At 35.6% G+C, this 17694-nt stretch overlaps 2 protein-coding genes and 1 pseudogene across 2 annotated transcripts in view; 1 reads left to right on the top strand and 2 right to left on the bottom strand.

The window, feature by feature from the left end:
• Positions 1-2385: 2385 nt before the first annotated feature.
• LOC113280521 lies at positions 2386-6013 on the bottom strand (annotated as a pseudogene).
• Positions 6014-8821: 2808 nt separating this feature from the next.
• On the bottom strand, positions 8822-10498 carry LOC113278441 (uncharacterized protein At4g15970-like). The gene is made up of 4 exons (XM_026527272.1): positions 10234-10498; positions 9741-10106; positions 9136-9623; positions 8822-9021 (listed from the first exon to the last, which is right to left on the bottom strand). Exons 1-4 carry the CDS (start codon positions 10426-10428, stop codon positions 8961-8963), a joined length of 1110 nt encoding a protein of 369 aa, XP_026383057.1. The 5' UTR covers positions 10429-10498; the 3' UTR covers positions 8822-8960.
• Positions 10499-10526: 28 nt separating this feature from the next.
• LOC113280520 (sialyltransferase-like protein 2) overlaps positions 10527-17694 on the top strand; it is a 54480-nt gene continuing 47312 nt past the window's right edge. Inside the window, exon 1 of the mRNA XM_026529135.1 lies at positions 10527-10655. Within this exon, the coding sequence (XP_026384920.1) occupies positions 10527-10655 (129 nt within the window). The remainder of the gene's footprint in view (positions 10656-17694) is intronic.

Here is a 17694-nt window from a genome sequence, read left to right as displayed (position 1 = left end):
TCTCGCTTGTCACCATCTCATGCTTACCCCGCAACAATATCGTTGTTACGTGCTAAGCAGGAGACTTAATGTTAATGGTGGTTTTTAGCTTAGGGTTAAAATCGTAAAACCTTGCATCATATGTGACGTCACTCTGCAAGGAAGCGGTGTTGCGAGTATTAACCTCTCCACCGACATATTTATTGAGCCGCTCAATACACTTTTATCCATAAAACTCTGTAAATTTGGAACCTCGCCAATACGAGACTCACTGAGTACTTTCATGTGCTATGTTCCCCAGCAGAATCCTTAATCGGTATGGCATGGCGGATTTATGTTTACTCGCAGCAGAGTAGCATGAACCTCCAAGTACCAAAGTTAAGGCCATTGCACGAAATGCTCAGACAGAAAGCACACTGCATTCTATAGATAAAGATTTTGTGTGGTAGCATACAAAATCCAACTAATTATTGTGATAACTCGCAAAGAACTCATAAACCCAACTAATTTGCAAATTAGGGTTTCGTGCTCCGCGCAGTATACTGGACCCCGTTGGTCGAAACCATGCTTAAACAAGCTAGGCAACCAAATCCGCCAAAGCGCGCTAAAAGTGCAGTCGCGCCCTAGCATGTCGGCCCTCTTCCCGTCGACCAGTGAGGTCGCGTCAAACCTACCACGGCCTCAAAAAGGTGGCCATACTAAGTTGGCTTCCCAAAACACGTCAGCTTCCCAAAAACGCGCTAGCTTCCCAAAAAACGCTAGCATGCCGCACATGCCAGGCGCGCTTACCAGACGCGCATGCCAGTCACGCTACCACGCCTCTGGACACCAACAGAAGGTATCCCTAATCAATGGTTACCCTTCCTCCTGAGGTGCGGATATCAACAGTACAAGTTCGCCACCAAGCCTGTGGCAACTTTTGGCCGCAATGCGAAATTCCACGGTTTGTGTCAAACCCTAATTTGGCCACGCCAAAGGCATGCGCAAGCCATGCCAGCACCACGGCCACGCCACTGGCCGCCAAACGGAAGGTAGACGCGATCAACGGCACCTTCGGGATGACCCTTAACTAATTTCCAATAGTTGGGTCCTACAAATTAGGAGGGATCAAATACTAAATGTGAAGGTGTTAAAGAAAGTCTTAACTACACCTTCGGGTTTTACCTTAACTAATTTCATGTCATCAATTTTATTTTAAAAAAATAATTTTTAATATGGAATCAAGCTAAATATTATTTTTTTAATATTTATCTAAATCTAAAATACATTGTATAACCTTAACTACTGGAGATGAGTTTTAGTATAAAGGATCTTATTAACATCCAGGGATATAATCTAAATAAATGGGGGTCTAACAATGACATATACGTAGGATTTTTTTGACCTACTGTTGGAGATGCTCTAAATGATAAAAACTTGCGATAACCAACGGTTTGCTTCAATTTGTGTTATTCGAATCCTACTTTATTGTACAATAATTTATCCGGAAAATGGGTTATTTGTCCAAATATTTTTGAAACATGATTCAAATGGACGAGTAAAAATTAGTATGGGTGAAATGGACACCAAAAAAATAGCGAGGATGAAACTGGATTCATCCTGACTTAAACTTAAAAAATAGCAAGGATGAAACTGGATGCATCCTGATGTAAATTAAAAATAAAAAAAATATTTGAAAATGGGTAGGATGAAACCGTTTACATCCTTGCTATTTTTACATTTTTGTCCATTTAAACAGTATCAAAATCTAAATATCCTTTTCACCCAGAAATTGTTGATTTTGGTCTTTTGAACCAATTTTGTGTAATTTATTCAAGAAATTAAAAATTCTCTACATTCATATACGACTTTGTTGTATATAATAATTTATTCAAAAAATCAAAAATTCTTTACAAATAGCAAATACGAAGTTCTTACAAATATTGTATCAACTTAAAAGAAATGAACCGTGAATGTGAATCAATATGTTGCTGGATCCCCCTTTCGTGGAGTGAAAAAGGCCCTCCTCATTATATGACAGACCTACAATCGTTGGATATGTAGAAAAAGAATATGTAATAAGATCCGGAAAAGGAGATATTTTCATATTTGAAGTCGGTAGATCTAAACTTCTAGTACTATATTGACTCGTATGATTGAAACTAAAAATAATTAAGATAAAAACACTAAAAAAGATAATTTTACGAGTATGATTTTTATTTATATTCAAGAAAGTCAGAATCGAAGCCTCCATCGCTAATCTTTTTTCCTTCATGTTCCACTTTCTTTGTTATGTGATGGTAGTCGAACTTCTTCCTAAAAAAATAAAACGATGAATTTCAGAAGCGATATAAGCATTGCAGGAAATGTTTGGTAACTAAAATCTGATATAAATGCATCCTGATAAAAATTACGGGAATGAAATTATTACCTACAATCTTGTGATCTCCATGTTGGCTTATATGAACTCTTGTCACTCAAAGATAAAGATTTGTAATGTCTCCAATCATCAAGCACGAGATGTAAGTCATGGTTTTGGATTCGAAGCCAAAACAACAATTTGCACGCACCGTACAAACTTGGTTCATGTCTTTACTTGATTCACATAATCCATCAAACTAAAGTGTACTAAGAAATTTAATCTTCAATGCAATTTCTTTTATAAATGGATCCAATAATTTGATTAATTTGACAAGTACAGCTTGGTCATGTGGATTAGAATGTCTAATTCTTGACTCGTACCAATACTTGTAAAATTGTTTTGTTCAATTGTTTGATTTCAAATATTTAAAGCTAGAATTTGGATTGTTTGCCAAGCTATAAGAGTCATCAGGAGATAATTATCACAAGATATTTGGAGATCAGTGTCCTCGTAAAATCGGTTGAATGGTTCTCGAAACCACACTATGTCAGCATCCTGTGAAGATTAATTGAAAAAAAGATGGAAGCTAATTGTTAGTACAAAGTTCCTTTGTTTTCCATTATACTCGCACAAAAAATAAAGTGCATTTCGTGACATATAATCTTATAAATGTTGTATAAGGTTTATAAAGTGTGTCTACATACCGTTTAAAGGAAGTTGTATCCCATTTCAAGAACGCTCCTCTGGACATCAATCTTACTCCATACCATTTTCAAGTAATCTTCGGTCATAAAATATGCTTCCACGGTAAAATCGACTCCTTCAACGTTCAAAACATAACAATGAGGATGCAGTTGTAAGTGTTGGAATATTCACAATATATCCGGAAGATTTAGTCAGCTAGCTAGCTGGATAGGCCTAGTCAAAGATATGTAGTTTGTTAGTTTGTTGCTATCTTTAGGTTTACTGTTTCTATCTTCCTATATAAATAGGAATCATTGTAAATGTATAATTATCCCAGAATGATCAATCTCTGGAGATCAATAATGTTATTCACCCTACGGGGTTTCTCAGTGGATGTAGGTCAGTGACCGAACCACTTTAATTTTCCTGTCTTCCTTACTTGTGTTTGATTGATTTTGTATGATCTATGATCCCTCGATACCCATAATTTATTATGGTATCAGAGCGGGGAGATCCGCTCAAATCGCTTCCGCATCAAAGTTAAAGTTTTCGTTTTCGCATCAACAAATTTTTTTTTTCCTTGTCAAATCTAAAATAGTCGATGCTTTTTCTTCTCTCAAGCAATCAATAGTGAGAGTTGGTCACGATCTTGCATATAAGTTCGTGGGTTCTAAGCACTAAAGTATTTTTCATCAAGTTTACTTTTTGGTGCTGTCTTACTTACAAAACTATTGACTGCATCAATATCTGAGTTTTTTGGTATCGACCATAACCTAAGTTTGTCCCGTTTTCTATCAAAACCTAAATCAGGGTTTACTTCCTCTAAATGAGGTTTTCAATTCATTAGTGGCGTGTTGCTAATATTCTCATATGTACTGTTCGGAGTTGTTAGTAGATGTTTCATGTTTAGCAATATTCATTAAGTGTAAAGCTTCCCAGTACATGCAAGTTCAATTCCGAACTGCTCGAATCATTGCTAGTACAAAGCTAAAGTGATTTACGTAGTTGTTGATTGTTCATGTATCAGAACATGAAGTCAAATTCAATCTCTGAAGTAACATCTATTGATATTATTACCCTTCTTTTGTGATTCTACTACGAAAGGTTAATAACTGATCAAAGAGGTTTATTATCGTGTTTCAATATTTTAATTTATCCGAATATATCATCCATTTTCGGATATCTTAAAACTTCTAAAAATATATCCATAATATTATCTAAGGGTCGTAAGTTGTGCGACTTCTATTCTCATTTTCAATTCACATAGTCTATGACTGTGTTGTCTTATATTCTCAAACCAATATAAAGTTTGTGATTATTCCATTTTTTTTTAGTCCAGCCCAAGACTAAAATCATTGTTTTTAGATCCTTGTTTTCATATCACAGGTTCTAATCATCATCTTTTCTTTTTGCAATGGGTGTCATCATCAACACCTTTATCAGAATGCCTAATGACTCTTATGGTTAGGGTAATTACAGGCATCTATTATCCTTTGCTAAGACCACTGAATTCAGTTGGTACTCTTCCACAATTGTGGCTTTTATTCTTAAGATCAGAAGATTGGTTTTGATCGATCAAATCGATCCTTCATTATTTTTAATTAATTTATGCTTTTCCAGCATCAGTTCCAATCAAACTTTACTTAGAAGTTCTGGTCATAATTGTTATTCTCAACAATTGTTTCCATATCATTTTAAATTTATAATCATCCGTTATTTGAGCTGAGACTGGAGCTATCAATGCTATCATTCCAGTTTTATTTCGTACATTTGTTTTCACTTAGGAAAACACTTTCTTAGACAACCATTATTCATTCAAAGTTGTTGGTTTGTCTATCACGTCTTTTCTTGGTCAGTAATCAACTAACCAAGCTCATTAAAGCCATTTCACTCGGCAAAGCCCTTTTGAGCCCACTAGGCAATCGAGACCACATGCTGTTGTAGAGAATGTTGTTTTTGTTGCTGCCGTTGCTCATTTTAACTTCTATTCAGATGAGGACCGTGGTCGACAATGGAAGTTCGTGGTCGACAATGGAAGTTCGTGTCACAAGATTCTAACCAAAGTTTACGATTCTTTTCAAGATATTGTTCAAGTTGAACACTACAAATTTTTCCGTGTCCAACTTGAGGGGGGGTGTTGGAATATTCACAATATATCCGGAAGATTTAGTCAGCTAGCTAGCTGGATAGGCCTAGTCAAAGATATGTAGTTTGTTAGTTTGTTGCTATCTTTAGGTTTACTGTTTCTATCTTCCTATATAAATAGGAATCATTGTAAATGTATAATTATCCCAGAATGATCAATCTCTGGAGATCAATAATGTTATTCACCCTACGGGGTTTCTCAGTGGATATAGGTCAGTGACCGAACCACTTTAATTTTCCTGTCTTCCTTACTTGTGTTTGATTGATTTTGTATGATCTATGATCCCTCGATACCCATAATTTATTAGTAAGAAACACTCATACGCTTTCTGATCTAGTGCAATGATCACCAAACTACTCAATTAGGTGTTTGGTATTCTCTCTTATATTGATGCTTTCAAGAAACAAATCCAATACTGAGTTTGGAGCTGCCCATGCTTCATTCAATGCTGTTAAGATAACTGTTTTGTCTTTCATCGATGCCGCCTTCAGTACTCTTTCCAGTTCAAAACGGCAAACTCATCTATGGAGGAAATGATTTGAGATATGTGCACCATTAATATATTTATAAATGGAAGAGAAAGAGGCTCAAACTAGAGGTGGCGGCAGATCTTTAAGTGTGCAAATTGGGATCAAACCTATGACCTCAAGGTCAGATTTTGAATTGTTGCTAGCCGATTTGATCAATTTCTTAATCACTATGGCAATTGCAACATATCGATGGGAGTTTATTATTTTTTTGAATTTGAAGTTTCTAAAAGCATACACATGGTAAGTAAATATTTTTACGTTCATGGTGGATGGTGAACATGTAAGAGTGAAAAGGATAACCATCACAAACTTGAATGTCGATGAATCCAACATCAATTTTAGAATGCAATGTCAAATCTTGAAAGGATTATGCGCATTTTATAGATGTAAAAATCCTTATTAAATCCGAATATTAGAAATTTCAACGTTAAGTTTATTTTAGGAATGCAGCCTAATTTAGCAAGTCTTTCAATAGATTTGAAATTAACATGTCCTAGTCTATCATGCCAAACATGTGAGGAGTCACAAACATAAGCAGAAGAAGATGCATTGTCATTCAAGTTCAAAGAAAGTACACTAAGTTTAATCATGTTTTCAGTGACATATCCTTTTCCTACGAAGTTCCCACCTTTAGAGATTACAGCTTTGTTAGACTCGGCTACAAATTTAAAACCTTTCCCAAGTAAGATGGTTTCTGAGATAAGATTCTTGCATATGTCCGGGACGTGATACACGTCATTCAATGCGAGAGTTTTTCCTGAAGTGAGCTTCATTTCAACCTTGCCTTTTCCTACCACTTTAGAGGTAGAAGAGTTTCCCATAAACAATTTCTCATCGTCTCCTACTTTGTTATAGGAGGAGAACGCATTTCTGAACTTACAGACATGCCTGGTGGCTCCAGAATCAAGCCACCAGTCTCTCACATTGGTCACATTAGAGACAAGGTTGACTTCAGACACCATGCCAGTAAAATATCCAGAATCATCTACTACGTTTGCCTTATTTTTCTGTTTAGGATCATTTTTGGTCTTTTTAGGTGCCTACAGTCTTTGGCCATATGACCAGTTTTCCCACAGTTATAGCAGTCGCCTTTGATGGTGTTTTTGGAGACACCACCCTTTGGCTTAAGATGGTTACCTTTGGAGTTACGTTGTTTGTTACGTTTACTAATAATGTTGGCTTAAATACTATGTAATTGTCGTTTATAATTCAGCAATATAACTACCCGCCCCAAACATGTACGAAAAAACTGGCACATTAACCGCTGACACATCATAAATACCATCGATATTATGTAAAGATCTCGAAAATATTCTTTTATTAAAAACAGTTAGGTCTTACTGTCTTACAAGAGTCAATGAACCTAATAATTTAAAAAGTTTTATTCATTGAATCTAATTACGTTTTGCAAGATTTACGATAACTCTAATTCTAAAAATTCATATAATTTAAAATAAAATATCGAAATATTAATAATCTCGTAAGTTCCTTGACCTTTCCCTCAAACTCATTGCTCACTATTTAGCTGAAAATTTTATACCGAAGAATCAATAGTAGGGACGGGTTTTTGGGGTTAGCTCACCCTCGCGGAATCGCGACCTTTTGGGAAGGAGGTGCAAGTGGGGTAACTTGCACCCATCGTATTTTAGATTCCAACGAAAAAAGTTTGGGTCTTATGTAATTTAAGCACATTGATTGTGGGTGCAAAAAACAAGGTAAAATTGGCAATTTGTGTAGTCACGGTTTCAAAATATAAAAGCGCTTAAATCTTCTTTATTCTTTCCGATCGGACAAATTTTCTTTAAAGGGAAACTACAAAAAAAATGGTAATGAACCGGAAGATAGTGGTGTGCCGGAATTCAAGTGCCGCAACCATCATCTTTAGGATTAAATACGAAATATTCAAATTATTCTGGCATGCAATGTTGTTTCCGGCTATTAGCATCAATCTGCACAATTTCTTCCCCGATAGATGTGTCCATAACGGGACTTATGCTGCTACCATGAAAATGACGCACATATATACCATATGAGCTTCCATATTGGTGATATTATTTTTTCCGGTGAATATCAGAGCAAAATTTGTTCGACCGCGTGGCATATAAGTCATGCCTCCGTCCCTGGAAATGGGACTAGATTTTCGAAGGAAATGGACACTGTAACAGTAGGTGATTTGTTGTTTTATTTCAAAACAAAAGAATTTTGAGGAACTCAGTACCGCTCCTTAGCAACTCTCTGGTTGGTAATCCATCTTTTATTGGAGCAAAGTCCACTGGAAGAATCCAATTTTAGGTTAAAAATTCTTAGCTCAAATGAAACTGCGTGAGTGTCTAAGAGCATAACTCAATGGTATCCTACCAATTCTAGTATGGAGGAAGTCCAATCCCCGACGTAAAAGTTTGTAATATATCAGTTATAGGTTTAGCTGTGTTGGGCCTGGCAATGGAGTCAGTCCAATTGACAGAATTCGGGTAGGAGTCTGGGTCCGGCTTTCACGTATGAAAAAAAAAAAAAAAAGATTGCATGACACGTGTACTTAACAGCAGCTATCGAGGGAACACTGAGATGGCCACTCAGGGTCAAAGCAACCCTTGATTTCAGCGGGAACATTTTCTATACCCTCTTTCCCCGAAACATGATATTTTGCCTGCTCATTTGGCAAAACAACCGGTTGGTGCTGGAAATTAGATGGTTCATCATACCGAGGGGAATTTTGGAACACGAAATGACAAAAACTTGCAATAAGCAACGTTTTGCTTCAGTTTGTGTTATTCAAATCCTACTTTATCGTACAATAATTTATTCAAGAAACAAAAAATTGTCTACCAATACCAAATTCAAAGTTCCTTACAAATATTGCACAACTTGAAAGAAATGAATGTGAGTGTTAAATTTTAATATGTTGCTGAATCTCCCTGAAATATAAGGTTGGTAACAGGGGGCACCAAATTGTTCGGGGTCTACCAACATGCATATAGGACAAAATATATTTTGCAAAGGGATTGGGATACCTCATGCTATTTGGTACCCCTATTAGCAGCCTTGCTGAAATATACCCTCCTTATAGACAGACTTATGTTCGTTGGAAATGAAAAAAAGAAAATGTAATAACTAATAAGATATGAAAAGGGAGTTATTTTTCGTATTTGAAATTAATAGTTTTAGACTTCTAATTTTCGAATTAACTGACACGATTAAAAGAAAGAAAAATGTAAAAGAGGTGCATTTACGGGTGCAATTTTATTTATATCCAAGAAAGTGAGAATTAAAATGTCCATTGCTAATCTTTTTTCCTTTCATGTTCCATCTTCTTTGGTATGTGATGGTAGTCGAACTTCTTCCTACAAGACAAAATGATGAATTTTGGAAGCAATATAAGCATTGCAGGAAATGTTTGGTAACTAAAATGTGATATAAATGCCTCCCTATAAAAATCACTGGAATGAAATTATTACCTGCAATCTTGTGATCTCCATGTTGGTTTATATGAACTCTTGTCGCTCAAAGATAAAGATTTGTAGTGTCTCCAATCATCGAGCACGAGATTTAAGTCATGGATTTTGGATTCCAAACCAAAACAACAATTTGCATGCATTGTGCAAACTTGGTTCATATCTTTACTTGGTTCACATAACCCACCAAAGTAAAGTGTACTAAGAAACCTAATCTTCAATGCAATTTCTTTTATAAACGGATCAGATAATTTGATTAATTTCACAAGTACAGCTTGGTCATGTTGATTAGGATACCTAATTCTTGAATCATACCAATACTTGTAGAACTGTTTTGTTCTATTGTTTGATTTCACGTATTTAAAGCCAGAATTTGGATTGTTAGCCAAGCTATAAGAGTCATTCAGGAGATAATTATCACAAGATATTTGGAGATCCGTGTCCTCGTAAAACCGGTTGAATGGTTCTTTAAACCACACTATGTCAGCATCCTGTGAAGATTGAAAAATTCATTGAAACGAATTAGAAGCTAATTGTTAGTACAAAGTTCCGTTATCGTGTTGTGCGTTATACTTGCACAAAAAGGTTTATAAAGTGCGTCTACATACCGTGAAAAGGAAGTTGTATCCCATTTCAAGAACACTTCTCTGAATATCAATCTTGCTCCATACCATTTTCAAGTAATCCTCGCTCATAAAGTATGCTTCCACGGTGAAGTCGACTCCTTCCACGTTCAAAGCATAACAATGAGGATGCAGCTGTAAGCAACGCTCATACGCTTTCTGATCCAATGCAATGATCACCAAATGAGTCAAAAGGTGTTTGGTGTTCTCTCCTGTTTTGAAGCTCTCAAGAAACAAATCCAATATTGAGTTTGGAGCTGCCCATGCTTCATTCAATGTTGTTAAGATAACAGTATTGTCTTTCATCGTTGCGGCCTTCAATACTCTCTCCAGTTTCATTTGCTCATTGTTCTGCAAAAGTTAATAATCCTTATCCTCATCATTTTATTGTTCACTGAATTTCATTCATATTGCCAAAAAAAAAAAAAAAGTAGAGCTGGTTGGATCTCCGCATGTCAAAAATTAAATAGAGACGTACTGACGGAGTCGGAGAGGAATCGCTGGGATCACTATGACACGAGAGACGCGAAAACTGTAATGGATATGCATCATTGTAGAAGATAAGACAAGGTACTGCAATGAGAGCGAATAAAATCACCAGTATAACAACTCGGCCACATATGTGAACAGGACCAGGCAATATGGCGGTGGCTTCTGAAGACTTGCCGCCCATGGATGTCTCTGTTCTTTGTTTCTGTGTGATCGGTTTCACTTGGTAACGTATCCAACCTAAAAGTTGCAAAAATCTGTACTAGCGAGATTGAGTTGGAGATGAGGCTAATCTTTTTGCACTTTAAAATCATTCTTGAAGTGAAGATAGAGATTAATGAGTTGTACAGTTCACTCGTCAGTTGGGGTGATAAGAAAGATTCTTGTATTCTTGAACTCGGTGCACTTGAGGTACGGACTCATGAGGTTTGACTTTGCAAATTAATTTGTGGTCAGTAGAAAATACGCCACCCCTTCATTGTATACGACGAATTAAGAGTGGACGCAATCAAAAGATGAATTAAGAAAATGAAAAGGTCGGTAGTATCTTGTTAGTACATTAAAGTTTGATCAGAAGAGTCCAAGTCGTAGTTTAGGGAGAGCAATTTGATTTAAAACAACTTCACGTGGTTATGTTAACTTGAAGTTTTAGTCCAGTTAATGTAATTCTTAATACTCCATGGTTGAAGCAATGAACACATGTGTAATTCTTAAATATTCAAGGTGGAGCGGGCCACGATGATGTGTAATTCTTAAATATTCAAGGTGGAGCGGGCTGCGATGAGACAATTGTGGCTAGGTAATGCTACTTTGCACAATCAGCATCATGAGAAATCTTGAGACTTGAGAGAGATATGACTGTCGCTCTGCATTTTTATGAATGAGATCACGAATATAAATTATTTCTCTGATGGTTATGTGGTTAGCTTTATATCTGACAAATGAATTTTAATTAAGAATAGATTTTTTGAATAATAATAAAAAAAAAACTACTTCCCCAACGCATCTATTTTTTTTTATTTATTCTTTTTCTAGCTATTTTTTATTTTTAAATTGAATAAAGATTTCATTTCATATTTTTATAAAGCAAAAGTAATATCAAAGTTCTACTTTCAAGCACGGAAAACTACCGTTGTGCTTGTTAATTAGTTAAACTGATGCAAACAAATGTTAATACTTATAGATATGATGACCGATCAAAAGATGAAGAAGAAGATGCAATTTACAGACATTTATGTAGTTAATGCGGAACAAATGGCGAAATAGAATGGAGATCAAGTTACTTTGCCGCATGATAGTTATCCTTTATGGACTGCACAAAATCATTTAAAGTAAATCCGCATATTGATGCCCAAAAAGTCAACTCTACCGATTTCACTATGAAAATGGTTTACCTGTCAGAGATAATATGATTTAATGGCTCTTGACGGAAACATGGAAAAGAAAGAAAAGTTGCTGGGGGTCGGGGAAGTATATATCTAAATTTGTGAACCTAGTTTGAAGGTAAATTTTAGTGTGAAGATTATTTTTCATATATTAAAATTTATTTTTAGATTAACTAAAATGGTTACTAATTCTCTTAGTAAACCTATGAAACAAGATGTTGACTAAGAGGATGTATATCTAATTTTTTTTTGTTAAATCACCTATATGTTATATGTTAGGAGGTTAGGGTTGGAGAAAGAAGGGAGAAAGAATGAATATGAAACCTATGTGGATGAACATTTTTTTTTACAAACATTCCATTAGCGAAGCTCTTAGAGCATTTCCAAGAGAAGGTGTAAAAAATTCTATGTGGATTTTTTATTTGGTCTTTTATTTATGGGGTCTACACATGGAGTAAATATAGGACCTCATATCTAAAAAACCATCTCCAACAATGAGAATTTCAACCCTTAGAATTAAAAGAAAATTAGTTAAAAACATGATGTGGAGGTGTAGATAACACTTTTTTGAACACCTTCATATTTAGTAATTGGTCCCTCCTAACTTGTAGGACCCTACTGTTGGAGATGGATTTATGCCAAATGGAAATCTAAAATCCTACGTGTCAGTACTAAAACTAAATAAATCTATCGTTTGTTAGAGATGCTCTTATTGTTTCATACACATGTACTTATTCAACTGGAAGTAGCATACTAGTAAACATTGACAACAATAATTAATAAGGCACATAATAAGCTCAACAACTAAGTGGATCAAACCTAATACCCGATGCAACATTATCATATTCTACACGGATTTCTTGTTGTGGTTGTAATATTTTTCTTATATGGGATGGTATAAGCTCCGCTAATAAAGGTAATATTCTCTTTTATAAATCATAACAAATACAATGACCTTGTAAGTTGTAATAATGCAGTCAAACATGAATCAGATGACAGTTATTGAATCTTGAGGGAATATAAAAACCAACTATTGATCGTACTAACACGAGTATGTAAATCACCCATGCATTCTTTTTCTTTTTCAGAGAAAAATCTTAAATTGAATTAAAAGCTAAGTTAACGAACAAATGGGGATAAGAAGTTATATGTTGGTAACTATTGCATTTCAATGGCACTCAAGGGGTAACGTTTATTTTACTGTTCAAAGACCACCTAAACAAAATACATTTTATAGAAATAATGAGTCGACCAAAATTTCACACTTTTGTAGATATTTACAGTTTCTCTCGTTACATACTATCCACCATATTATAAATTGTAGGAGACTCCACAATAGTTTAATGATTCGGTGTACTCTTTTTTCACGATCATTCCCAGACATTGCTTTTAACTGAGTCTGAGAAAACCCACTGCATATTAATCGCTATCTAGAAAATAATGCGATAAATAATTTTGAGATTCTTGCTCAGAGGTACACATAAGACATAAGCTTGACTGAAATATGCCAGTTCTGAGAAGGACATACAGAGTAGGATCTCCTATTATGACAACAGAGAGTCCAAACCAAAAAAAAAAAAAACTTTTGGATTTTAAAGCCTGCTTATTTGAAAAAACTAGAAGACCATTCACATGTGATGAAGCATAACAGTTTGCAACTGAGAAGTCATACCCAAATTGTCATTTCCTGCAATCTTCCGTAGTCTCATCTGATGAAGTAGTTCCGTCCTCTTGAAACCTGCAGCAACTCATGATCTATATCATCTAATTCTTGCTTATTCAATCTTATACTGAAACTAAAATTCCGAGCACCATTATTTGACATCATATAGTCGACAGTAGCTTATTTAGTTCTTGATTTTTTATAGATTATTGGAAACTTGTCTTCAAAGTTTCTTGGCCAACCCATTTGTCATTCCAGAACTCCATTTTCTTGTCATTCTTGATAATTAGATTAAAGTTACCTTGAAAATTGTTTAGCTTTTAGGATTCCAGACCAAAGACTAAACTCCATAGGCATATAACTTCATATGAGAAAGAAAAAATTATGATCACCTCCAAACTTTTCCAAGATAATCTTTCTCCCCGGTGCTTTATTTTTCTTTCCATATCTCCAAACCCATTTACAATGTTTTCTTATCCCAATGCCACCTCTCGATTTAGGAAGCGCAACTTTTCTCCCAGCCATCCAACTCTTATTTTTTTGCTAGTTTCTCTAGAGCCTCGCCCATATGAAATTACGCTTTATTCTTTCAACTTCCTTTATCACAACGGAAAGCATATGGAACGTAAACATGTAATAAATTAGATAGCTTGCCACACATTATTAATGTGGTTAGTCTCCGACCTTTTGAAAGGTACCTCCTCCTCCAAGTACTTCGTATATTTTTATAACATTTTTGAAACACTAAATCCAAAAAGGTTTGCATTTTAATTTTTTTACAAAGACCCGCTAATAATATAACCAAATATAACTATATCGGTACTTTACTGATGCTAAAGTTGTAAATATGTCAATTTTGGGACTTGCAAGTTGCAACCGGTTTTAAGCGAATGCATACATGTTACACTTCGAATGAGAACCATCAAGTGGCTTGATAATTCTCATGATCCCCTCCTTGGAAAAGGTAGGGGTTCGATCCCAGAACCTTGTACATGTGATAGACGCATTTATGTGTCTAATTTGTCCCAATTGTATATATTGTTAGTGCTCGATTTTGTACTTATTTGATTATTTTATGTCTTTGTAGGTGTTTTTGGAGAAATAAGCTTTTGCGGCGAAATTGGCTCAAAATATGGCATTTGAACCTCCGTAGATAACGTACCAGAAGCACCCCAGAAGTATGTCATAGACACCCCAGAAATACCCCGGAGGAACCCCGAAAAAGTGCTGAAAACATCCCAGAAAAATTACTAAAGGCACCCAAGGGACACGTGTTATGCGGACCCCAACACCCTGGATAAGGGGTAACCTAATTACTAGGGGGAGGTCACCTTCACCTTTTGAATTTTGAATTTGGCGGCATATTGTGGCAGACGTGACTCATATTAGAGTTCGCATTCTTGGGACGAGTTAAGGAGATTCAACCTCGGATTTTCGTTGGGCTGGACATGTTAGAGCACACCAGGGTTGCTACAAGTGATTGGACCGAACGAATTGGGCTAGAGAACCCGGGAGAAGCAAACAGAGGCGTCGGAAGTTTATTGGGTTCTGTTGATGATTGGGCTTAGTTTTAGTCGGAGTTTGACGTAGAGATGGATTGGGATTCAGTTGATACACCAAAACAGGATTGGTATGTGTCACAGATTCGAAAAATAGGCAGCAATTCTCGGTAGAAGCAAAACAGAGAGGCGTAAAAAATAAAAAGAGAAAACTTTCCGTGGAAGAAAAGAAGGATTTACTCGCAATATTTTCGATCCTGTTGGCTATATATAGAATGGGTAAAGTCACAATTAGGGTTATGAAGTCATTGGAGCAGTCGCAGAGAAGTTTGTAGCACTACAGAGCTGAGAAGATCAAGTTGCAGGAAAACCCGTGTTTCTGCTGCTGCTGCTGAAGAACAAGCATTGCAAATAAGAACAACGTCTCAAATTCGAAACGCTGCTACAGTAACTTCTTCGTAACAGTCAGTCCTTTGTTTTGCAACACCAGTACATCGTTTCAAACAGTCAGTGTTATAGTTTTTCATCTTTTAATCAACTTTTGAACCATAAACAAATATTTTGAGCAAGTGATTAATATGAGGAGCTAAACCCCATTGCTGAGGCGATAGAGGAAGCTATTTTCCAACAAGAAGTGGTATATCCTATTTTATTTATTTATTTGCAATTATTATATGATTATTTGCCTTGGTTGAAAATTGTTTGAATGATTTTTGTTAAGCAATTGTTATTTCTTTTGATAGAGCATACTTGGACCTAGGTTTTTGATGTTCTATGCTTCGGATTTACACTTGTTATTTTGAGAATCTACCTGTTGCAATAGTTAGAATCAACTTGAATGAGAAAATTGCATAAATATAATTATTGGGATTAAATCACTTTGAACTTGGAAAATAGTGGAATCTTAGCCTCAGTATTCTTTTAATATTGATATCATCATTGGTTGAGTTTGTGATAATTTTTAGTTTGTTTTCTATTTTGGTTTTAGAATTTAAGTCTATATTTTATCCTTCGCAAGTCTGAGAATCGAACCACTTTTACCACTATCTACAATTACATCAACATGTTAGTAGTATTTAGGGGCCATAAATGACTCTGTACTAACCCACCAAAAAATCAAAAAACACTTTAAGTCACGTTTTTTTGAACTCATAGATTTGCCAGTTACCAAGCTACTATCCTCTTACCAAGAAAATATGCTCTCTCCAACTTACAAGTGAAAAAGCAGAGGTCTAACAACCACACCCAATATTTCGTTCGGAAATCTGTATGGACTAACTCCAATATAAATCCAAGAGAATCAACTAGACAGTCAGACTCAATCAAGGAAATATATCCAAGAATTATATCTCTGTTTCTCAATGTAATCAGCAAATCAAACATATAGGAATCCGTGAGCCTGATTATTATGAGAAACAACTTGAACGGTATCAAAGACCAATGTTCAAGTTGTAAATGCGGGGGTCTAACAACCACACCCAACAATTCGTTTGGAAATCTGAGAGGACTTACTCCAATACACTTTCTAGAGAATCAACTAGACAGTTAGACTCAATCTAGAATAAAGTATATCAAAGAGTTTAATATCTCTAAATCTTAATTCGATCCGCAATCAGCAAATAGAAATATGCGAGCCTGATTGAATATAAGAGGAGTTACTTGAACGGTACCAAAGACCAATGTTCAAGTGTCAATCAATGTAAATCAATAACCAAAGGTTGGATATTCTAATTGATTGATCTTAACGCACAACCTGTGATATTTCAATTATATAACAAAATATAATGCGGAAAGAAATAACACAGACACCAGAATTTTGTTAACGAGGAAACCCAAATGCAGAAAAACCCCGGGACCTAGTCCAGATTGAACATCACACTGTACTAAGCCGCTACAGACACTAGCCTACTACCAATTAACTTCGGAATGGACTGTAGTTAAACCCTAATCAATCTCACACTGATTCAAGGTACAGTTGCGCTTCTTACATCTCTGATCCCAGTAGGATACTACGCACTTGATTCCCTTAGCTGATCTCACCCACAACTAAGAGTTACTACGACCCAAAGTCGAAGACTTGATAAACAAATCTGTCTCACACATAAAAGTCTATAGAATTGAATAAATATGACTCCCACAGAAATACCCAAGAATTTTTGTTTCGTCTTTTGATAAATCAAGGTGAACAAGAACCAATTGATAAACCAAACTTATATTCCCGAAGAACAACCTAGTATTATCAATCACCTCACAATAAACTTAATCGACTAGCGGAACAAGTTATTGTGGAATCACAAACGATGAGACGAAGTTTTTTTTGTGATTACTTTTCTATCTTGCCTATCAGACATATAAATTCTCGAGCCAATTATTTCAATTACACTCAACACGATAGAAACAGCAAGATTAGATCACGCAACTACAAAGATAATAGGTGGGTCTGGCTTCATAATCCCAATGAAGTCTTCAAGTCGTTATCCTATAGGGTCTCGAGAAAAAACCTGAGTTTAAAGGAGAATCGACTCTAGTTATGCAACTACTAACACACATGAAGTGTGGGGATTAGTTTTACCAGTTTTTAGAGTTCTCCTTTATATAGTTTTCAAATCAGAGTTTGCAATCTAAGTTACCTTGGTAACAAAGCATTCAATAATCACCTTAGATGAAAAACCTGATTCAACCAAGCTAATATCTTTCAACCGTTATATCGAACTTAGCTTGTTACACACAAATGAAATGTACCCTCATTTAGGTTTGTGTAACCGTACCTAAACGTGTACTCCAGATTGGTTCACAAATAGTTAACCGAGGTTAGCCATATGATTACTCTCATATCAACCTGTTAGAGCATTGCTCGGTCGAACTCGCATGCGTTGCTATCTCAAGCATGTTTGTCAATATTA

This window comes from Papaver somniferum, chromosome 5 (genome assembly GCF_003573695.1).
Source record: "Papaver somniferum cultivar HN1 chromosome 5, ASM357369v1, whole genome shotgun sequence".
Lineage (NCBI taxonomy): Eukaryota > Viridiplantae > Streptophyta > Magnoliopsida > Ranunculales > Papaveraceae > Papaver > Papaver somniferum.
This window is presented reverse-complemented; position numbering and strand designations above follow the sequence as displayed.

Excerpts from the sequence above, each read along its gene's own strand:
- LOC113278441 (XM_026527272.1), bottom strand. The coding sequence starts at position 10,428 with ATGGGCGGCAAGTCTTCAGAAGCCACCGCCATATTGCCTGGTCCTGTT. Across the intron at positions 10,107-10,233 it reads ATTCCTCTCCGACTCCGTCA|AACAATGAGCAAATGAAACT; the intron begins GTACGTCTCTAT and ends TAACTTTTGCAG. Across the intron at positions 9,624-9,740 it reads GATACAACTTCCTTTTCACG|GATGCTGACATAGTGTGGTT; the intron begins GTATGTAGACGC and ends CAATCTTCACAG.